The following is a 24,807-nucleotide window of genomic DNA, read 5'->3' as shown; positions in this document are numbered from 1 at the left end:
GGCTGCTGAGACAGTTTCTTGGTATTCCTCCCAGGCCACCTGTCCTTGCTTCAACCCTCTGTAGGCTTCCTTTTTGTGTTTGAGCTTGTCCAGGAGCTCCTTGTTCATCCATGCAGGCCTCCTGGCTGTCTTACCTGACTTCCTCTTTGTCGTGATGCATTGCTCCTGAGCTTGGAGGAGGTGATCCTTGAATACTGACCAGCTTTCTCTGGCTCCTCTTCCCTCCAGGGATTTATCCCATGCTACTCTGCCAAGCTGATCCCTGAGGAGGCCAAAGTCTGCCCTCCTGAAATCCAGGGTAGCAAGCTTGCTGTGCTCCTCCCTGCTGCTCTATGGATCTTGAACGCCACCATTTCATGGTCCCTGCAGCCAAGGCTGCCCTTGAGCTTCACACTCCCCACCAGCATCTCTCCTCATTGGCTCCTCTATCACTTGGAGAAGGAAGTTATCATCAACGTATTCCAGGAACCTCCTGGATTGCCTATGCCCTGCTGTGTTGTCCCTGCAACAGATATCGGGGTGGTTGAAGTCCCCCATGAGGGCCAGAGCTTGTGAATACGAGGCTGCTCCTGTCTGTCTATAGAAAGCCACATCTTCTTGGTCTTCCTGGTCAGGTGGCCTGTAGCAGACCCCCACTATAACGTCTCCCATCCCTGCCCACCCTTTAATCCTGACCCATGAGCTGTCAGCTCCTCATCCATCCCCAGGCAGAGCTCCATGCACTCCAGCTGGTCACTGACACAGAGGGAAGCACACCCTCCTCATCTCCCCTGCCCGTCCTTCCTAAAGAGCCTGTATCCTTCCATTCCAACACTCCAGTCCTCGGAGCCATCCCACCATGTCTCCACGATGCCAGTAAGATCACAGCCCTGCAGGCATGCACAAGTCTCTAGAGCTCCTCTTGTTTATTCCCTATGCTATGTGTGTTTGCATAGAGGCATTTAGGTTGGGCCCCGATGAAGCTGATGTTCTGGCTGGGATTCCTTTGTGTGCTCTCTTGCTGACCTGTGACCCCTCTCCAGGCTCTGGGCATCTATTGCTGGCACTGGCATCAAGCTGGTAGAGTAGAATAGAGGTCCCCCTCCCCAGGCTACTTTAGTTTAAATCCCTCTTCACCAGCTCGGCAAGCCTATGACCAAAGATGCTCTTTCCCTTCTCTAACAGATGTACACCCTCAGCCTCCATTAGACCAGGTTTCTCAAAGCAAGTCCCGTAGCCTAGATAGTCAAATCCATGGCTGTGGCACTAGTCCTGTAACCAATTGTTGATTTGCTAGATTCAACTGGCCCTTTCAAACCCCTTCCCTTTGACCAGGAGAACTGATGAAAAAACTACCTGCACTCCAGAGTCCCTTATTGCTGCTCCCAGGGCTCTGTAATCCTTCTTGATACTCCTCAGATTGTTCCTGGCTGTACCACTGGTGCCCAAGTGAAACAAGAGCAGTGGGTAATAAACAGTGGACTGTAGGAAGCTCAGTAATCTCCGTGACACGCCTGATATGAGCACCCAGTAAGCAGCACACCTGTCTAGAGAATGTGTCAGGCTGGCAGATGGGTGCCTCCATACCTCTGAGAAGAGTCACCTACTACTATCACTTGGTTCCAAGAGTATCCACAACATGTTTTTCCACATCCTTTAGTTGTATTGAAGAAACAGATGAAAGAAATTAATGGTATCACTAATGCTGAAGTTTCATGCAACAAGAAATTTCTAAGAATTGAATCATATCCCATATAGCAGTAGAAGGCAAACACAGCAATCAAAAACCCGTTCCTGTCAATCTAATGACAGAAAGTTGTTCTGATCCTATGCCCTGAACAAGAGGTCATAGGAGAAACTGAGATACCACTATACATCTTAAGTCTCTGCCACATTTCCTGCTTGTAGTGCTTCAGAGGAAAGCCAAATTACTTCTGAGCCAAAATATTCATCGAGGATGCAAATAATCTCTGCAGGTAACTAGCAGAAGCCCTGCAGACAGCATAAACATGATTCAAACACACACAAGACGTTTGGAAGGTGGGATCCTTCTGAACATCCCTGGAAATACCACTCTACCAGATAGCAGAGATTCATATAACTAGCACAAATTTTCATCACCCAGGATTTATTGTTACAGTTTCTTCCACAAATTTAATCAAACTCCATCCTGAAACTAATTAATAGGTAGAAAAGTAATTACTCCATTGAATTAACTCATCTTTCCATAGCAAGTGTCAGATATATTAAACTGAAATATTTCTAAGTGAAGATATACCATCCTATAAAGACAACTGACAATGTTGATTTTTCAATCTACTGGAGAGTTTAGAGGATCAAAATCTCCTCTGTAAAAAGTCCCTCATAGCTTCAGTCTTTCCTCTACAAATTAGACAGTAAAATTTACAGGATATTTGAGAAACTCAGCTTTTTACTGAAAAAAAGGTATCTACTCTTTTAGGTTCTCCCCAGATAAAATTTGGGCCTTTTCTACTAAGCAGTGACACTTCCTTCTGGGATCACAATTGTGATAAACAACTCAAGCAACACTAACTGAAATATTAGTGGTTGAGATCAATGGTCATATGGGAGAAGACAAAAACACAAAGCCACAGCTATTGCTGTCAACCTAAAAAAAAACCCACCTCAAAACCAAAAATCCAACAAAACAACCACCAAGAAAGGCAAGTATGACTGTTATTACAGAAGTGCTCTCAGTCATTGTTAGCACAGTAATTTAGAAAGTGAACAGGCATTAACTAAGCCGCTGGATACATACCATCCAGTACCAATTACAACGACCAGACAGTTAAAGGTCACTACAAATATAGCAGTGATTCCAAAACAAGAGTAAAATGTAGACCACTGTGCAAAATTCATTGTATTTCACCAGATGTTTCAAAAAGATGTCTTGTGCAGGATGTACTGAAAAACTTCATTGGAAATGTAATGTTTTAAGAAAGAAGAAAAAAAATATTCATACAGAAAACAAACCCCCTGAACTTTCAAGTTCTAGTTTTGTTCAAATTAATGTACTGTATTAATTATGCTTAGAAAGTTGAAATGGAACAATTAGATTAAGTTTTAAGATAGGTTTTACACCTAAGCCATGTGAGATTCTCTTCATAGTGGTAGAAAAGCACCAAGAGCCTCCATTACTGACCAAGAATTAATTTCACGCAATATAAAATATTTATTGAAGAGAAAAACCCCTAAACCAAATACTACAACTCATCTAGAAACCTGTGTAAATTGCAAAGAATATTCTTTCACTAAAAACAGACATCTACTAAATTCCATCTTTAATTTGACAGAGAATTTTAAATAGAGAAGTAGGAAAGATGAATGCCAGGGTTAGACCAAGAACTAACCGATTTAACTGGTAACTTCAATTTTGAAAGTTCATTATTTTATAACAGAAAAAAAAAAGGATCATCAACAAGCCACTTCACTGAAGTCAATTCTATCAGCACACAAACAGCAATCACTGCCAAGAAAAATACATGCCATAAAATTTCATTCTCCTCATCCTCCTAAATCTATTAACATCTTCAGCCAAACATTTTATTTACTGCACCCCACATCAGGATTCCATGAGGATGAAGTGATAATCAGACACACCTTCAAGTGTAGGAAGTAATTCCCAGACATGTCTGAAGAAAATACATTTAAAAGAATGACAAATTATCTACAATTCCTTATGTACAAGGAACAATACATCATATATTGTGGCAAGGTTGCTTAAGATATTGATGCAGTTGAGGAGGTCAGAATACAAGGCTAAGAACAATATTAGAGAATGTCTTCTCACCTGTAGCTGCTGTTGCAAATGGGTGATTTCTGCAATTCTCAGTTCTCTAGATTTATTTGTACTTTCAATTTCTTGTCTTTGGGTAGACAGCCGACATCTGATATCCTGAAGCTTTCCCTCCAACTGATTTTTTTTATCGTTCTTCAGAAAAAAAAGAAATTTTTTTTTTCTTTACCAGAATGGTTTGTCATGCAAGTCAGGATTTAAAAAGTACTTTTATCCCATATTTAAAAATTGAAATTACAGAAAGTAAACATGGCCGTATCACAGTCACTACTGTGCTTTAGTGTTTTATCTGCATCACAATCACTTACTAGAGCTTCCAGCTCAAATTCTAAGGTTTTCTTCTTTGCCTTCAGAACAACTATGTCCTCTTGTTCTTTGTTTCTTTGATTTAGTAGTTCTTGCCGACGATTACGCTCCCACTCAAGTTGACGTTGCCTCTCAAGTTCCCGTTTTGCAGCCTGTAGCATTTCAAAAAAAGATATGAAAGATCTATTTTGATAAACTATTCTAATCACTGATATTCATATTCTAAAATGCAATTAAAACATTAATATAAACACACTGCTAAACTGTGGACTAAATATGTGCTTCTAAGCGTACAAATTGCTAAGTTGTTTAAATGATCAATTGAAAGCACTGGTGAAATGGGGCTTCACTGCATAGCAGATGGAGTGCTATTCTGTTTATTCACCTATTTTAATCAGTTTCCCAAGATCCAATTTTCTGATTTAACAAGTTGTTTCATATTAAGACTTCAAGAACTCTCCAGGGTTGCATCAAATCTAGTTCCAACCTCCAATACTAGTCATTCTGCAGCTTTGCAAAGAACAGTCAGATGCTACTGCACCGAGTGTATCATTATTTGGCGACGTGAGAAAATGATAGCCTTTAAAGTTAACTAGTATATGTTTTCTTTTACAAATTAACTCATCACAGGAAAATCATGAATCCCAAAAATGCCCATAAGCTTTTCTTCATTCATTCATTCATTCATTCATTCGTTCATTCATTCGTTCATTCATTCAAGCATCTTTTTATAACAAAGCAAATAATAATAATTATTATTAAAGAATTCAGAGGTTAAGAGCACATTGTCTTAGATCTAGAGGTCTCATCCATTCATTTCACATGAAAAATAAAGAGATAGGCAACTCTTTCTTAACTTCAAAAACTAGAAATTTAAGTTCATTCTTTACATGTTTGCTTACTAAAAATGACAGCAAAATATTTAGTGTGGACATTACATTTTGTTCTAATCAAACACAGCTGCCAGTGACATAACCACCTTCCTTTTATCCAGTTGGTTACCTCTCTTCTTTCTATTTCTTTCCTTCTTTCCTCTTCTCTCTGCCGTTCCAATTCCCGTTGTTTTTCCAACTGTTTCTCTAGCTCCAATTGCCTTTTACGTTCTTGCTCCTGCCGCTCACGTTCTTTCCTTTCTTGCTCTGCCCGTTCCAGCTGTGCTAGACGCTCTTGTTCTTTGCGTTGCTGTTCCAGGAGAGCCTGCCTCCGTTTTTCAAGTTCTAGATTGCCACGTTCAAAGTTCTCCCGTTTTTTATCTTCAAATGTAACTTTAAAGTGTGGAAACATGAGGCAAAGGAGAATTAAACTCTGCTACTGACTTAAAAAAAATTTAAAAATCATGTATGCTTAATCAAAGTGAAACAACCTTCCAACAGTACTAGATACAGCTCTCAGCTACTGATAATACAGCTCTACAGGTAATTCTAGGTTTTATCATTAGCATTTATATCATAGATCCCCTTAGACCCACAACCTTAGGGAACTGAGGTGTGAATTTCAATACCCATTCCTCAGGCTTTGAGGTTTCTCCACAAAGCCCACCAAGTGGGTATAATTTAGACAAAACCATTCACCAGCTAATCCTCTGTGAGAACACAAGTTCTGGAGTTGCTCTATACATTCGATAACAGTAGCAGTAGAAGAACCAACACTTCAATTATTACAAGGCAAAGAATTCAGCTGATGTTATTATCAAAAAGCCATTGTGCAAATGATCCATAATGTATTTAAACTTGAGATTCTCGTAAGATTACTCTTTCCTGTAAGGAAAAGAAATGGCTTGCTGAAGTTCTTGAGCAGCTGAACTCAGGAAGACTGGATTCCTGCGGATTCACATCCTCATTACTTACTGTCCTAAAAGTATGACGGCAGTTCCAACACAGGTTCCCTGACATTCTTCTGCAATATAGGGGATTGTCCTTCCCCTGTTCCACATTCCTAGGCCCCTCCTCCACAGTTCCTCCAAATTATTATTTCCACTTCACCTTCTGTTTCTTCTCATACCGTGTATGTCCCATTTCCATAACCCATATTCTGTATTTCTCTCCCTGCATGCCCAATACATACATTTTTGGCATGCTAGTCAAGAGATAGCATGTATTTATTTCAAAGACTGCATGCACTAACTGTTTGACACATCTGCGTGACATCTGCTGAACCAGTCAAATTCTTGACTTTTTCTAAGTTTGGCCCCCTTTCCTATTGCAAATCATCAATTTTCATAAAACTTGAAAAAATTTAACCACTTTAATGTCTGTTAAGTTTGTTTAAAATTAGCCACTGGGTTCAAAGAATATTAAGATACAGACTGATAGAGAATGAGATCATAATTCCCACAAATTTAGGAAACCAAGGGAAAAAAAAGAGAAAAAAATAATATTTATGTCAAGAAAGTCAGTTAAAAGGAATAGGTAGAAGGGTGAAACGTTTGCAAGTAGCACGGACACCAAGAGTCTATGTTCAAGGTTCAGGAAACACATACCACTAAGAAGAAACACCTGGTTCTAAGATGTCTTCCTGTGCTGAGTTTGTGTGTTGGGGTTTTTGGTAGCAGGGGAAGGAGCTACAGCAGTGGCCCCCTGTGAGAAGTTTCTTGGAGCTCGCACAGCTCCAAGTCAGACCCACCTCTAGCCAAGGCCAGGCCAGTTAGTGATAGCAGCTGCACCTCTGTGATAACGTATTTAAGAAGGGGGACGGGAGAGGGGGTTTGGACTTTGAGGAAGAGTTACAAGAAGGACACTAATGCAAATGCAGAGGTCAGTGGAAGGAAGGAGGAGGAAGGTTGGGAGACGAACCAAAGCAGAGACCTTCCCTGTATCCGCCCCCTTGCCACCCATGGAGGTCATTGGAGGAGCAGAGATTTGCCTGCAGGAGTCCCCTAGGACTCTATGGGAAGAAGCCTCGCTGTTGTAGTTCAGCATCGGGAGGACTGCAACACAGGGAGGTGACTCATGTCGGAGCATCTCAAAAAGAATGCATCCCATAGTGAGGACTCACAAAGTTCAGGGAGGACTCTGTCCCTCGAGAGGGATGTCATGTAGATCAGGGGGAAGAATGCAGAAGAGTGGTTCCCCCACCTGTGCAAGAAGCAGCAGTGGACTGACCGCACCCCCATGTCCTGCCCCCTGCGCCTCTGTGGGAGGAGGTAGAGATGCTGGGAACAAGGCTGAGCCCAGGAAGAAGGGAGGGGTGGGGGGAGGTGTTTTAAGATATGATAATGCTTCTCACTGTCCCATTCAATCTGTTAAATGTTAGGTTTTGTTAGTGTTTCAATTAAAGTGATTTCCTTCTTTTCTTCCCCAACAAGCCTATCTTTTGCCTGTGACCGTAATGGGTGAGCTACCTCTCCCTGGTCCTTATCTTGATTCCTTAGCCTTTTTAATTCATTTTTCTCCTTCCCAGTGCTGGGGGGAAGGGGCGAGTGAACAGCTGCATGGTGATCCATTGCCCTCTGGGCAAAAACCAGGACACTGCCCAATAAGATAGTATTGTTACTCAGCAAAATCAAGGTAGCTACCAGATAACAAAACAAAGCATATCTGAAGTACGAAAATAGGAGAGAACAACTTCTAGCAAATTAATGAAGTAGCTATTGGCTTGTGTTACAATGCATAAGGAAAAGCTTCTAAAAGGTTATAAAAGCCAACAATAAAAACCCTTTCAAATGTTTTCAAAAGAAGAAAAAAACCCAACATCTAGCCATATTTATCAAAACCACTATTTTAAGTGAACTTTACAAAGGAAAATCTATAAATCAAATACAGTAAAAGTTTTATACAATCTAGTTCCTCTTTAACTGACAGCAGAAATGGCTGTAAAACAAAAATACAACCAAAAATTGAAGACTAACAGGTTGCCAAACCTAGAAAATGCTAATCCGTAGTTCAAATACAAAATTCATGAACTACTAGCTGTGCAGTGCAATCCATCCTTTAATCAATGTCAGTGCTGTAAGACTAGAAGATGACAAGTGCAACACGGGTCTTTAAGAAAAGACGGTATAATGATCCTGAAAGATACAGATAAGTCAGTCTACTGCCACACTGGGTAAAGTAGCAGAGGCTACAATAGACAGAGTTAGTGACATGATACCACGGAACAACTAATGCAGAAAAGAGTTGCCTCTCAAATCTAACAGACCCAACTGTATTACTAAGCAAGTTGAAAAAGAAGATCACGTTAACACAAGAATACTTGCATGATTTTGAAGTCTAATAAAGAAACTAAGCCAAGACAGTGGTTAAACTTTCTGACACTATAAACTGCATATCAGAATCCTCTGATTCCAGAGACACAAGACTTAAGCCTCAAAGATCCAATACAGGAGAGTCATATCTCACCTGTGAGGAAACACTTCTTTGTGAGACCTCAGTGAGGTCTGCTTCAGCAGTCCCTGCTTCCTCCTTTCATCCTTCTACAGCTAGGAATTACCCAACAGACTGCCAGCAGCAGTTAGTTATAAAATACTAACCAAAGACAAGAGTTGTAGTTGAATTGCTCACATGCAGATCTCCTGAACTAACCTGGCATGGAAAGAGAGAGAAGGTACTTGGGAACTAATATAAGTTAAAAAGATTAGAATTAAGGGGTAAAGTAAATTACCAACTTTCACAATGACAGAAAGATTCTCAGTAGCCTCCTTCAAAGATCTCTACTAGCAATTGTGCTGTTCTGTGTGCAATAATGATCTGGAAGAGATTGAAAAGTAAGACAGTTTCTGAAGATTATGTCAGATAGTCACAGTACTAAAATAAAAATCTGACTGAAGAGCTTTAGAAGAATCTCACGAAACTCAGTGATCTGGCAATGAAGAAGCAGAGGAAATTCCAATGTTAATGAACACAGAGTAGTGTTCAGGGGGATTAAAAATAATCCTAACTAAACACACACAGTCATCAGCTTTAAAATGGTTAATAGATTTGTGGAGGGATGTTGGCATTATGTGGAAAGTCTTCTAAAATATAACTCAGATCTAAGGTGTGATCAAAGAGGCAATAAAGTGTTAGGAATCAATTAAAAAAGTTGAAAAATATTTAGAAGAAACAATAAAAGCATTATTAGAGCACTGTATAAATCTGTCATGTTACTACCTCTTCAACTGTGTGACATTCTGGTCATCTTAGACTAAAATAGAGCAAAAGTAGTGAAGGTACAAAGAAGAGCGAAGAGACAATCTGAAGTGTTAAGATGTAGAAGGCCTTCTACACTTTTTTCTTTACGCTATTCTTCCTTGTTTTTTTCCTTTTCCCAAAAGCAGAGCTGCTAAAGCTTCGATAAAAACCCATATTGTTACACAGACTGCAAAGAAACTGGCCTCTGTATATATAGTGATCTTTTAAAGAGTACATAAGCCAAACCACACTCTAAGTCAGCAGATGGAGGTAGTAAAAAGTTTTCATTGCAGTCCTATAACAGGACTGCAAAGTGCTGCCTCCATTGAGAGTGCATAAGATAAGCAGCCTGAATATTGTTCATATCTCCATTGTCACCAATACAAAGCAACAGTCAGGAATTAGCTGGACCAAGCAATGTCTTGGTTATGCCTTTGACATGTCACAAACTGATCTGGAAAGAAAACATTTCTTAATAAGCCTTTGTAACTCCACAGCATATAAGCTGATGATAATACCTCACACACCTCTGACAACACCTCACATCTCTGACAACAGCACTCAATACATCTCTATTTTTGCTTGCTCACCTGGTAATTTCTTTTCCAGTTGTTGCTGTTCTTCTTCTAACGCTGGTTCTTCTGGTAACCTTTGGTCTACAGATACTGAAGTTACAGCAGATAAGCCACTACCAGAGCGTACTCTTCTGTCAATAAAACAATAATTCCAAGTTGCTTAAAAGAACCTATGGCTGCCAAATTTATTTATGATTTAATGATAAAATCATAAATTAAATGCAATGATGTAGCGTTTAATGGTATTTAATGTTCCATTGACATTAAGGTAACAGTATCCTCCAGAGTCCCAACAGCACACATTGGTGACCTGAGAAGCCTAGTTCAAAGTTCACAGCACCATGCAACTTACAGATGTGTTCAACCCTGTCCCCAAGATCTCTTACTTGTGACCAGTCTGAAGTTGGGGAAATGCTGACCTAAACTATAGCAACAGTTGTAAAGACAGAGAAAGAATACAATATAGTCAAGCTAAAAACAAGACCCCACATGGAATAAAAAACCCACCCTGTAATCTTCAAGATGATACTTAACGAATGTGAAGCTATGATCATATGCAAATATTTCTTTCCATTTGTAGTGCTGCTACTGTCTTCCCACCCATTTCTCCACAAAAAAAGTGAAAATGAGAAACAGAAGTAATGACTCATCACTGCTATTCACAGACACAACTGTATCAAAAGACATCTGAATTTGCTACAGTGTAAACTCATAGCATGTTTTGAATTCCAATACATCCCACTTGACCTACAGAAGTATAAACTGGAACTGTAACACTTTAAATTTACATGGTCAGACTGAGTAAATTTTGGAAGATATGCTAGCATAAAACATTGACCAAAACTGTCTTCTTACAAGGAATTTTTGCTACTTCCAGCATTCAATACTTGTAATAAAACCAAAAAGCTAGACAAGCATTTCCCAATGAGAAGGCACTCTGTGCCACAGATGCAGTACAAAAAGAAGAGGGGTTACTTTTCAGTGTCTTGTACTTTACACTTACAGGACAGCTTTCCCAAATGAACTAAAAATTTAAGAGCGTGATTCCAGAATTATAATCAGTTACCTAAATGAAGGTGGAATATACTCTGGAGGCAGTACAGGTGGCAGTGGCTGACCAGACATAGCCACATCAATTAAGTGCATAGCCAGAATAAACTCTTCGGCTGTAAGTTTTCCATCTTGATCAATATCGGAAAGATTCCTTTTTAAAAGAGAAGGTACAGAGTAAGTAAATTATTAAATATTTAAAAACACTGTTAAAAAGCATAGTTTTAATGTATTCAGTTCCAAACTCCATTTTTCATTATTTTTTCATACTACATTTCTTCAAAACAAATAAAAAGCAAACCCCAAATGCTTCACTATTTCCCATATTTCTCATGCATGTCTGCCTTGAAACTATCCTTATAGCCACAGCTACTACTTCACTTGCTCTTTGAGTGCTGCCTGCACCATCCGCTATCTAAGTAATGCTAATCAGTGGAGTTTTCTTGAATGCCTGGTGAACACCACTACACAGTATCATTTAGAAAAGAATCAGCTCGAATATTTGGTAGAAGTTCTTGGTTTTCTTCTTCCCTGAAGGCTCCTATCTCACATTCCAGAGCACACATTTGCATTAAAATCAAAGCCATTAACATTCTAGTCCTGACAAGCACAAAAACATTTCAGCATTATGCATATATTAAAAATTACGGAATAACGTCTCTGGATGGCCTAAAACCAGTGCTCCAACAGATGCACAAAATGCTTTTACTCATGTTAAGGCGGTATTGGACAAACTTTAACAGCCGAAACATCACCTTTTTTCTCTGGCATGCTGCACACAGAGGAAAAATCTCCCATGATACTGTGAAAATCAAAGGTAAGCAATTGATACGTTCTTTTGATGTCTCAAAGTACAGGACTTTGTTTATGGGATTTAAATTTGGGAGACAATTATAGCCTGGTTTGATCCATGATTGTGTTATTGGACTTCTCAGGCTGGGGCATGAACAAGCCAGCAGAATAAAAATTTAGCATGCAAAGATACAGTTGATCAGCTATCCCAACAGTCTGAGTCCGCATCTTCGTTACAGAAATACCAAAACAGCTGCTACAGAATAGCTGACCAGCTGCACATCAGTACTTCACTTTGTGTGTCTGTGAGTCAGTGAATCCAATCCCATTACAGACTGACAAATCTTGCCCCAGAGAACTGCAACAGCAGTTCTACTGTGAGAGAGTAAGTATCAGGAAAAGGAGCAATACTTAGGACAACATAAGCTATAAAATCGATTCCTTATCTCAATAGACTTGGCAATTTTGAATGTCAAAAATTAAAACAGTTACGCCTGGAGGATGCTGACGTCATTCCCCTGCCCACATAACCTACTTAAATGCTGGCAACATGCAGAGTATTTTTTTTGTTAATCATCTCCTGGATGACTGGGTTGATTTTTTTTTTTTTTCCTTACAGTCGTTTTGTTAGGAAACAAATAAGAAGAGAATGCTTTTAAAATTTAACAAAACCATCAGTACTTAACAAAGAAAGCAAGCGCAATTGAACCACTATGTTAGAGCAACAACACAGTTGACATCCTCATGCAGAAGTCAGATGTGTGAGCTAACGATGGTTTCCAAGCAAAGACTTATAAAGTACAGAAGTTAGATATAACTTTCCATATGACAATAAGAACGTAATAAACTTCAGCCAACAAGAAGTTGAAAGGAAAAAGAGAAGCTGAGACAAATCCTTTTAAAATCCATTATTTTAAATGTATGTAACCCCAGCTCCTTGGAAATAAACCTTTAGAAACTCACAGAAAAGGCAGACAAGCCCCAAAACAAGTATGGTTCTAGATTAAGCTTCCTTTTGTACTACCTGTGCAAACGTGTAAGTTTCCCTGGCACTGTGTCACATATGGCCAGGGATGTGGAAGATATAGGAGGCTGAGTATTTCCTCTGCCTTACAACATCATAATTGAAACTCAATTTACAGAACATCTGTGTGCATAGTGTCTTTTACGCTCTTTTTTTACTTCTGAGAAGTAATATTAATATAAGCATAGCAGTGCAGGTTTTGTTTTATGAATTTATATATTAAGAAGAGCAACGTATAATGATTTATCAGTGGAGGGAGACTGAAAAGGGAGAAAAACCCCACAGTATACAGTATAGAGGCTTATGTACAGTTTACAGTAGATTTATTTTTACCATATTGTAGCCAGCTGAGCCTGGGGTAAACTTGACTGCATAAGAATTGTTCTTGCTTGTGGACCTAACAAAGTGAAACAAGGATTAACAAATAAGCAACTTTCTCCTTTTCTTGCATTTCTAAGTAGCAACTGCACAAGCAGAGGTTAGTTCTGAATAGGTAACACAGAAGAGATGTTATCATCATAAAGCAGTCCCCCCTCCCCCCCAAGGAAAATAATAAAAAATATATAACCCTTCCCTTTTCTATAACAAGCAATCAGATTTAAAAAAAAAAAAAAAAAAAACAACAAAAAAAACCCCCAACAACAACACAGCTATGAAAGGCAAAGAGATGCTCTCAGAACTAGTAAAACTAAAACAGCACATTGTTTTATCGACAGTGACCAAATATTGATGGTGGCAACAGGGAGAGATGAGAGTCTCTTACTATCTGAACAACATTCTAAATGCTATTATAATTGGCTTTTTACAGTTCAAAAAAAGGTGACAACAAAACCTGCTTCAATACCTGTTAAGTGTCCACTCATTGTTTTATCATGGCTATTGAACAGCTGTCTGTACTTCAGTCTTGATGACTGAGGTACAGCCCATTCTGCCACAGGAGGCACACTAGAATTACAAAAGGATAAGGGAGGGGGAGGAAAATACAGTTTTAAGTTTAATCACATGAAGCTAACAGGTACAACAAGATTAAGTGCTGCACAGAGATCAAATTTCATGCCTGAAATGGTTCTTCGCCCAAATATTCCCTTCTATTCCTGAAACCACAACAGGTGTGAATTCCTGTTTAAAAACATTTATTATAATTCAGTGTTTTAGGAGATGTTTTTTACTAAAGTTGAATGACAGGCCTAAGAGTTTTGCTTTTTTCTTTACTAGCAGAGAATTAAGTAACCTAAACAATTTAAAGAAGCTAAAAGCTTTTACCTAAACATATAATAGGAAATGCCTTACCACAGTCAGCAGAAGTAATATCTCATTTTACCCTGTTTTTAACTGGTTGTCTTAGACAAATCATTCATAATCTGATTAAGGAAAACACACATAAAATATGCTGAAGACATTAAAAAAAAGGGTGAAAAAGCTACAAGAAATTTTGCTGTCAAGTGTAACAGAACTCAGCAGAAGAATGTAACATGCCCAGTTCTAATTCAATCACATAATAGGCTGTATGCTGTTATTTGTAGCTATAATTTCTCATGCTTGAAGACTGACAAGTCTTCATACTGGAAAACAACAAGCACAGTTTTTTTGGCTTTAGTCACATTCAAACTTTGTCCTTTTTTGTCAAGGTTGAAAAATGAAAAAAAAAAAAAAAAAAAAAAAAAGCTGCCAGATTAAATAGCCATTTGTAACAGCATACCGAATTACAGTTAACAAGTGCACCAAAACGACCAAATCCCTTTTCCCTGGTCCAGTGAGTAGATAGCATGGTAAGATCTTTCAAAATGAGCCAAGAAAGGACTATATGAGTACTCTATTAATTGACCTCATATCCCATTCTCACATGACAAGACCTGAAACAGGTAATACCCCTGCTTCTCTTTTTCTATTTCCAGACTATTCCGCTTTAATAATACTCTTTCATGGGAGCAAAGCAAAAACAAGCTGCATCTTAAATAATGAAAATAAGAATTGAAACGTATTAAAAAAAAAAAGCTGACTGTTTAAGTTTTATCCATGTGATTTCCTCCCTCACCAGTTTTGTTAGATTTGGAGTTTCTACATGTTAAATCTACTTTTGTCTTACATATATATGTACTTTGACCTGTGAAGTAAGATTACTAGACATTAGGTAATGAAACTCTCCCTCATGGATACTCAAGTGGTAGTTCTGGAAGAAAAGTTGCTGGAGGACAAAACAGTTGACTCACATATGACAACCATGCATACCAAGAGTTTGCTACTGATGACTCGGTAGACAGAGTGATAAAAGCATTGCAAATGGAATTTTGAATTTTTCCCTTGTCAAAATTCAAAATAATTCTCAGCCAGGGAAAAAAAAAATACTCCAGCATTTCAGTTTAATGGACTTAGCTCTTCTTCCTCGCTTTCTATAAACGCTGCAAATCAATTACCTTGCTATCTGTTTTCTCCACAATAAAACTTTAATACACACACTAGTTCATCATTCAGCACTAGCAGCAGTCTGTGAAGGAATACCCCCAATAGTGATACTGGCAGACGATTCAGAGTTACTGAAGTAACAGCAATTAAGCTAAGGAAGCTCCAACCCCAGCCCAAACAGATTCAGAGCCATGCAATTTCACCTCAGAAAAGAAGTAATCTCACCTGAGGTTCAGCCCGCTGTTGGCAATAAAAGTGACCAGCGAGATTCAGACATAGTTAACCCCCAAATTATGACAGCCTACTTATGGAATATCTAGAAGCCATTTCAGCTGAAGTTTCTTGAATTTCATTAATTGTCTATAACAACAGTATTTATAAAGCAAGTAACTTCTTGTACCTCTGGAAATTATATTAGAGTGCCACTACTGTGCTCCTGACAGTACTAGATTTCAAAGAGAAAAAGAACTGTTTGTTTTGAAAGACTTTTAAACCTATTTCCCAATAATCAGTAGTGTCTAATACCAAGGCACAAGAAAAACCTGCAAAAGAAAAATGAAAATAAAAATAGATAATGAATGTCCTGAGCCATTTTCTTCTTACAAAAAATTCTGCAGTATAAATCTCTGAGAAAGTCTGATTTATAAAGACTTTGGGAAATCACTATCTTACCTCCTCTAATAAAGTTTGATTTTGTTAAGATACATTTCTTCAAACCATAATAAAATACATTTTTGCCTGATCATACATTTTCCTAGGCCTTGAAATAATCTAAAAGCCTTTTAGGTGATTTTTCATGTAGAACTTGAGAATATATAAGAAACAGTTGTGCGGAGTATATTTAAAATATTAGAACTATTAAATGTCTTGTTTTTAAAAATAATCTCGGAGTTGCTAATTTTAAAGAATATTACTTGTTATGTTTTCACACTAACGGAAGCGCCTGTGCAGTATTAGACAATGCAGATTATATTTACAAAAGCAAATACTTTTCTAAAAATTAAGTTTTCGAGAGTTTGAAAATAGTGTCAACACATACTGTAATAGTTAATTATTATATTTCAATGATTCACTACTCACGGAGCATTCCTTGTAAAACCACAGCATCTCAGCAGGAATTTATTTCTACAAGTAAATATTATTTCAGAAAACAACTCTGTGAAAGAAAAGTAGTTTTTCTAACTCTGGGGAACAAGATACACACATACACTCATTCCATGACAACTTACCTAGCCACATCAAATGATTGTGCCTTTTGCAGTTTTGCGTTTAGCTGTGATCCTGGACCAGATCTACTAAAGGAAGAACTCTTTGGCAACGTGGCTGTAAATGATACATGCCGTGATTTGTATTAGCATTTTAAAGAATTTCAATGACATTCATTTAGTTCCTAATATCAAATACAAGCATTATAGCTCTTCTGACGGTATCCCTTTTAAAACTGCTAAGGTAAGTTAACAGTGCCTAACAAAATAGCTGAAAACACACAGGCACTTCTCTTACATCTTTTTACTTTTGCAGTTTCACGCAAACTCTGTTGATAACAAATTATACTGTGATTAATGTTAGAAGTCATATGTAGTCCAGTATTTTGAAGTAATCCCAACAAACAACAGTACTTCAGTAGTTATAAATAGACAGGAGAGGGCCAATTTCTAGGCAACAATTTACTGGCAAGCTCGACTTACCACATGGCTGTTGTAACAGGGTTAATCTATTGCTCAACATGACTGATTGTTACAGTATGATACGTCCATATTTCTTCTTTTAGCTTTTATTCAAGTTTGCTAACCAATTACCTTGGGCTAAACCAAAGTACAGTTCTTACCCAAAGTAATTCTTTAAAGAAGTAAGTTAGAATGGCTAATTCCATATCTACTGTGTTCTGGATCCAAAGTAAATGGCAAAATAATTTGTTAATAGCAAGAGAGTAAACAGAGTCTCAGTATGTAGCATACCAGGATGAGCAAAAGCGGGCAGAGGCTGTATAACAGCAGGAGCTCCATTAGCCAGGGGAGGTACTGCTGCTGCAGGAACAGAAGATACTAATGGTGGAGACATTCCTACTACTGGAATAGATGCCATTGGCACTGGGGCAACAGTTGTAAGAGATGGCATGCTGGCAATGCCCCCAATACCTATGGGCAAGAAAAGGAGATAGTTTTTCTAATTTAGAGACTCCTAATATGATACAACAATTTAACTGCAGCCTGCAGCCCAGCAGTAAATGCAGAATTAAAGAGCAAATTGAAATGGAAACTTCCACACATCCCTTGAAAGGACTCTTATGGTCCACTGCACCATTAGCATGACAGGGGAACATAAAACAATGCAGAGGGAACAACATACCACTTTATAATGTATGCATATAACATCACACTGGATGCAACACTGACCAAAAAAGTCTATTAGCATTTGCTGAAGAAAAGAATTGTTTGCCTTGAACTAAATGAAGAGCAGCACTGTCAACTTCCAGTGAGTAATGAACCCAAAGCCTACATTTAGCCACAGCTGAAAAGAACAAGCTTCAGGATAACTGCTTGCAGCCTATTGTCGAGATGAAACAGTGCAAAGCTAATAGGGTAAAGCACAGTAATGAGGTATTTTAGGTGTAAGCACAGTTGCATGAATAACAGGGAGGTTAAGGAGGTCCAGTCATGCCGATAAAAAGAACGAGGGTGTGTGTGAACAGCTGAGATCAAGTCTACAGTGAACGAAAAAAAAAGAAAATCACAGATTTTTCTCATTCTCTTGGGGGGGGGGTTGACTTTACTATGTTTCTTCTCACTTAAACCACCATTTGCTCCGTTCAATTTCACTGATTTCTTACAGTCAGAAATAAAACTGTTTGTAAAACTTGCAGAAGCGACAACTGATCAAAGGTTGTACACAGTTTATTAACTGCACTATTCTTTTTTCTTAAGGACAGCAGTGATTCTCAAGCACCAATCAACTTGAGTCACAGCAATAACTAAAACTGAAAGGTAAAGAACCTCACACTACAGAATACAGCAGAACAGCAGTGTCACACATACGGTTCAGCTTCATTTAGTTATTTTCCTCTTACCATGCCATTTTCCCTACTCTTTGCCTTGAAATGATGGCAACCTTGGCAGTACTTAACCATAAGAACTGAATCAGCAGCTGCTCTAGCTAATGCCAGTGTAGCACTGTTCATAAAATAAAAGCAGAGGGGTTCATTACTACCAAGACTTGTAAGAAGTCAAGAAAAAGTTAGCTAATCTTGCCAAAGCTGGAGATCCCTCAATGACAACAGTTTAGATAATCACTTTGGAATGCACCAGCCCTGCTACCTGATCCATCTTTTTTCACCACAAACACTTTTGTTTGCAACATACAGAGAGTAGTATAAGACCTGAAGCAACAGGCCTCAACTTATGTTATTCAGTATGATCGGGTGCTCAAAGCTCACTGAGATCTTTTTTTTGGAGGTTGTGCACGCATGTAGCAGCATTTGAGTCAATGTGCTTTTAGAAGTACTTTTTCCTAAAAGTTTATTTTAAAAACTGCGAAACAACAATCACATCTGACGTAGGTTGCTACAATACAAGCTAACAAGGAAGAAAATAATGAACTCACCAAATCCTGGTGCACTAGGCAGAGCAATAGGTGGCTGCTTCATAACTGGAGGCAGTGCAGATGGGAGCTGATAACCTTGTAGTTTTAATTTGATAAGTTTCATAGCTATTGAAAACTCCAACTGATCCATCCTCCCATCATTGTTCATGTCAGCTAGAGCCCTACAAAATACAGAATTTTCACAGTTAGATTCTTCAGTGATGAACTTCAGGAACTGACCTAGGAGTGTGCATACACAGGCATTTATATTCAAAGCTACTTAATTTCCCCTCAAAATAATTATGCCAGATTAAAAATGGTAATGAAAGAAGACACTGTCTAAACCAAGAGCTTGTTGATTTCTTTCTTGGAGTGATTAATAAATATTTTTAAAGTCACTTTTCAACTCTTAGAGGAATTAGCAAGGAATCTAGAGAAGAAGGATTAATTGTAGTTCTACAAAAGCTCTGCAAAATCACAAAATGAAACCACATAATACTACAAACAGCACAAGAGAATAAAATGAGTTAGTCTGCAAATCTGCACTTTAGCTACACTTAAAATAAAATGTTCTTTAAGTCTGTGCACTTTATTAAACACCATTACATCTGCAAGTGCACAAATGTGTTTTCAGTTAAACAATGGTACTCAAGATAAAACATTGAGTCTAGACCTTGAATAGGCTTTCATGTAAGGCAGTCTGACTTAAACAGTTGTCTTTTTGTTTCTTCATTTGAGGGTTAAGAAAACCATGCTCAGCAGGGAATAGGGTTGGGAGGTTGGGGGTAGAGAAGCAGGAAGAAGAATGTTTAGTTCCTGCAATTGCAAACTAAAAAACCAGAGTAAATACAGATTAATTATGTAATTAGTTGTAAACTGAGTTTTAAATATTATGCTTATTTCTTTGCATCCATTTGAAGAATTAAGTACACACTTCAGTATTGGAATAATACACATTTTTTAGTTCCTGCATACATTTACATGTCATGGACATGAAAACAGAAAGGACCCGGACAGTCTAGTTTAATAAGAGCTTTATTTCTGATCAAATCCCCGTGAAGGAAAGCTTTCATGCAAGTATGTGAAAAGTTATCAAAAAAGTACTGCAATAAATTGACATGTTTTATAATTCATACTTTAAAAAGTAGACAGCCAGGTAAATGCAGTAGCAAAGCATTCACAAAATGAAAACCCTCCTACCCTAACCAAAACACCACAGGAAAACTCAATGAAGAGGCAGATCCCAGCAGGGGCTGCCACAGGTCAACCATACATCTTAAGAGTTTCCACTGGTGTACATCACCAGTAGCATTTCCCCAAAAAGGGAGACACTCCAGCCCTTCCCAGTACTTCCAAGACAGCATTTTCAGCAGTGTAGCTGTCTTAATCCATCAATTTTGATGTCATGAGGCTACATAATAATACTGAAAATCTGGCAGTAGTATTTAAAGAAGAAAGTCTGTTGAGGAAACCATAGACTCTGAGGCTTACAGTTAAAAAGAAAAGTATGCATTGCACCACTCCCTGAAAGATGTTGAATTAATACATATACTTCACTGAAGAACAAGTTTTGGCTATGAGAACTTCCATGTGTTGCTTCCTGAAGCTTCATATCACAGGGAAGTTTAATTTACACATAAAATCTGCTTGCTCTTCGGTCACTTTAAACCTTCCTCTAATCCCACTACCAGCAAGTCTTTGGAAGCCTATATGTAGTCAAAACTGATTCTGGGACCCACACAGCATAATGTGATGTGGATTCAAGTTTCAGACATGATTGCTTAATGTGTGGTTCTTTTGACAAATAACCAATTAAAAAGATCCTACTGTAGCAGTTGGATTTGATATACAGTAGTCTAACCAGCAGAAGGAAGAAAGAAGGCCAGCATGGCAAATCTGGACCAAGAAAAGTACAAATTTGGAATGGGTATCTCCTCTTGCTTGCAGAACACCACTGCTCTAGAGTCTCAGCTTCTGATCACTCTTCCACAAAGAGCAAGCAACACACTGATATCTCCTAATGTACTGGAAGGATAAGTTAAAGTGGAAGATGCGATGGCTTTGTCTTCATATAACTTGCAGAGACAAGTGGGAGAACCCTAGTGAAGGCAGAGGAGCCTCTCTTCTATAAGCAACAGAAAGGATAGACTGCAATAGCTGCTAATGAAAAATGTATATTACAAAATGAGAGGTGTAGTTACTTCTAGAAAATAGTTAAAAACACAAAGGAGGCTTCTAACATTTTGTTACTGAGGTCATCCATGTTCTGTTCATTCTAAAGTACAATGGCTTTCTCTGGACATAAAAACACCAAGTTTATTAGCTTCCATCATATCTTTCTGTCCAGTAGGGAGTACATACCACAAGCCACTATAGGGAAAGCTGCAAACAGACTGCATGTAGTGTTTTTCTTCCTATACAATGAAACAGGTATAATCCTCAAAAAGATATGTCTGCATCTCTCTAAAATTTTCTCTACATCAGAAATGCTTACATCAGCTTAAAATTCCTGTAAAAAGCCCAAATTAATTTTGAAGGAATTCATAGTTTAACTATGACAATTAAGAATATCCACTCTATTTTTCAACACTAGCATGGATTTTTGCTGCCCAATATCATCACTTAGGCTTACAAGGAACAGTATTACTCAGGACATTTTCATTTTCTTCTTTATATACCTCTTACTTTTTACAACCAAAACAGTTCGTATAACATCCATTAGTCATCACTTATAAATAGTGACATTAGATTTCTAAAAGTCTCACTTGGGAGAAATACATGCTGCAAGTCTCACAAACCCGAAACTTTCAAGAGGCAAAAGGTATCTGGAATGTTAGAATGTCAGAAACTTAACGGCTAAATGTTATTTTCCGAAGTGCTTCCTTTTGTGGATTTTGCCCTAGAATGTAAACCAACGTGCAGTGCATGAATACAAGACAGCCTCATTATAAAATTACAGAGTATTAAGAACAATAGAAACCAGGAGCAGATAATTAGCTTTATTTACCGATGCTTACAGACACCACACGTTTCTAAAGACAACTAAAGAAAATTCAAAAATATTTAACAAGGAAAATATGTGGGTTTTTTAATGAAAGTTTAGTTCAACACTCACTCAGCCATTCTGTCAGATGCCTAGCAGAAAAAGGCAATAAAAAACAGGCTCAGTATAGCTAGCAAGCTGAGGATGTGCATAGGAACAAAGCTAGAGAAATTGATCTCAATAAACCTATTCTAGCAGATTTTTGACTGTACTCCAAGCAGCCAGTGGTCCTCTCAAAGACGACTCATTCCTCAACATACGGAGAAGTTAGTCAGCTCCATAGCGGCAAAATGGCTCCAACAGCTCAAATAAAGAGCCACAGTGTTCCTTACATCTTTGCATTTAAGCAGTTACCCAAGTTGTATTTATAATAGTCTTATTTGTTCAACCTAAGTGGCTTCTACACCTGCAAATACTTTGAGTTATAAAATATAAGCCTTTCAATTACTAAAGCACAGGCAGAGTCCCTCTACTTGTTATATATGTGGCCCTGAAAATTCAGTAAGATTAAATATCACACTGTAGGCAACCTTGATTCTCCAGGCACTATTTACATAGTGGATGGCTAGAACACAGTCAAGTCTTTGCATTCTACATGAGAAAATATTAATTGTCCAGGAATAAGAAACTTTGATGTGCACCAGTTTCATGGCTTTAATTCAACTCCTATTCACATCACCATCAGTAGTTTTTAATTTAAGGTCTGACCTTCTGTTCAACTCCTTTACTCTATGTCAACGTTATTTGTTATTTAACAGCACAAATTTCAGTGAGAAAAATTATGTACACACTACAAAATTAATACACATTTTTACTGCATGCTAACAAAAAAATCAGCTTTTGTCTGACAAAATCTTTAGTGCAAAAATAGGACAAATTTTCATTTCTAATTACTGAACCTAGCATCATGTTGTTAGATTACAGTGCTACTTTGGAATAAACATCACCTTAAATGCAGTGAGTGGCTGACAGTAAACACTACTTAATTTCACTGTTCTGCTTCCAATGTAATTTGGAATAATGTAGTGTCTTTAAATTTGTTTCATTTAAGGTCTGGCCGGAACCAATACAGAGCAGTAAATGGATTAAACATTGACTAAATATTTATCATATTTTATAGAACAGGCCTGTGTTTCTAACAGGGGTTTTCTAATGAGAATAGCTGCAGTGGGCTTCACCACAATTATAGGTTTCAGGTGCTGACAAAATTCTTCCCCTGCAGATCTTTTCCTCCTCCTTTCTCTCCCCTTTTCTGCAGAATGCAAAGACAACTTGATTATTTTTGCATTTATGAGGCACAGAAACTAAGCATGCAGGTTTTTTCTGACAAATAAGCTTATGATTAGCTTACAAAACATCTATTTCCATGAAGATGCCACAGTGTCGAAACAAAGGAATCTCCTTGCAGTTCAAAAAATCTGGATTTATTTAGCTTTACATTCCCATACTAGATTATGCAATCCCATACTGCATTATAAAACTCTGCCATAATTAGAGAGGAGAAATTAGGTCTTTAGCATCAGTCGCTTAATCAATGTATGTACAGTAAGAGTTACAACTCACAGAATTGCCACTCATAATCTTTCACTCCCACACTTGGACACAAATTTAAGAAGGTTGTGAGGAAAGCATATGTCAGAAATAGGTAAATCAACCAATGGCTTTAGTCTGTCCTGAAAAATTAAGTAAATCTAAATGCATAAAAAACAGATGGCTTTGATTATTTTAGTTCTCATTTAATTCCAGAGACACAGGCTACACAGAAGATGCTTTTTGAGGCCATCATTCATAAGGGCTTTAGAAGAAAGCCAGATTATTGCCTACTTAAAACCAGTTATCTTCAGAGCCATTGCAGTCCCAATTCAAAGCCTACTTAGAGGGTTCTTAATAGATTACCAGCTTGGCAGACTCCAAAGATTGTAAAGGGTAGAACAGTAAAGAAGTTGTCATGACAGACCACAATAATTCCACTAGTTTGCCTCACTGAGGTCCCAGAGACTTCTTTTTTCTTAAATGAATGATGAGTAGAAGGGACACAGGAATTCTCAAGGCTAAAAACCATGGAGCTACTACTTTTAAGGAACACGTATTCTGGGGAAGCTTTGATTAATAGCAGAAATTAAGATATACTCCTTAGTGTCTCATCTTAGAAAACAATTACACCAACTGCAGAATATTCTCAGAGCAGCTCTTGAGGCAGAAGACATCTAACTGGTACTTCAGCTAACTAGCTAGCTAGCATTTCTTGAAGTTCTAACAAAGTTGTTTTTTCATGACACAAAAATGGCAATTCAGTTTTAATTAAAATATAAGACAGTGAAAATCCTTATACTGCTCACTTATGCAAACAAAATTCTCTCTCTCATGAGATAATACATTTGTAAACTCATAGAAAAAGAGGGCTTGCTTTTTTGGGCAGAGAGCTCTGAAAGTAGTATGGCCAATCACTCACTAGGTCAAACCCCCCTGCAGTTCCTTTCCCAGTTGTGTTTTTCTATACAAGAACTTCCATAGCCAAGAAAACAGATGAAAATTTGTATTAGCATAAGCTTGTCTACGCACAGCTGTAGGTAACCCTTTATGAAACAAATGCTAGGCTCCTATCTTGCAGACAGATTGATACCATGAACTGTATTCAAAATAAGTAGACTCATTAAGAATAGGAAAAAACTTCCAAAACACAACATACATCCCCTTCCATATTTCTAGGATCAGAAAATTAAATTTGAAGAGTCTTACAAGTTGCTCTAACTCAGAATAACAATTTTCCTTCCTTAAAGACTGCTGTATCTCCCCTTCTCTCCCTCTAATAATCAAATGCTATCAAAAAAACAATTCTATCTATTCAAGAAATAAAGAATACTGATAGAAAACAAGTTTCATGTAGCTTGTATCTCTCTCAGAGATTCTGGGCTTATCACTCCAGACAGAACTCCATCTATATCAGTGTTAATAGACATTTAGATAGACAACATTAGAATATTGTTATTAATCCAGAAAGCAAGTGTGCCACTTGGAGATCTTACCCCTGAGAGCTAAGACAAACAATGATTCACATCTTTCAATGCAGTCTTGAGCAGACTGTGACGTCCTTTGCTGGCTGCAAAGGACTTCTTGCCACTAAACAGTCT

General features: G+C 37.9%; 1 protein-coding gene across 4 annotated transcripts in view; it reads right to left on the bottom strand.

Annotated features, from left to right (window-relative positions):
• ITSN1 (intersectin 1) overlaps window positions 1-24,807 on the bottom strand; it is a 146,376-nt gene that overhangs the window by 80,704 nt on the left and 40,865 nt on the right. For 3 of the 4 annotated variants that reach the window (XM_074903244.1, XM_074903253.1, XM_074903271.1), the window contains exons 5-14: window positions 18,655-18,815; window positions 17,013-17,192; window positions 16,284-16,377; window positions 13,496-13,596; window positions 12,985-13,048; window positions 10,852-10,989; window positions 9,801-9,916; window positions 5,105-5,367; window positions 4,105-4,254; window positions 3,791-3,931 (exon numbers count right to left, since the gene is read on the bottom strand). In XM_074903244.1, coding sequence (XP_074759345.1) covers window positions 3,791-3,931; window positions 4,105-4,254; window positions 5,105-5,367; window positions 9,801-9,916; window positions 10,852-10,989; window positions 12,985-13,048; window positions 13,496-13,596; window positions 16,284-16,377; window positions 17,013-17,192; window positions 18,655-18,815 — 1,408 coding nt within the window. The remainder of the gene's footprint in view (window positions 1-3,790; window positions 3,932-4,104; window positions 4,255-5,104; window positions 5,368-9,800; window positions 9,917-10,851; window positions 10,990-12,984; window positions 13,049-13,495; window positions 13,597-16,283; window positions 16,378-17,012; window positions 17,193-18,654; window positions 18,816-24,807) is intronic. The other variant, XM_074903263.1, reaches the window with a different exon arrangement.

The sequence above is a fragment of the Athene noctua genome, chromosome 1 (genome assembly GCF_965140245.1).
Source record: "Athene noctua chromosome 1, bAthNoc1.hap1.1, whole genome shotgun sequence".
In the NCBI taxonomy this organism is placed as follows: domain Eukaryota; kingdom Metazoa; phylum Chordata; class Aves; order Strigiformes; family Strigidae; genus Athene; species Athene noctua.
Note: the sequence above shows the minus strand (reverse complement) of the source record. Positions and strands in the feature narration are given on the sequence as shown.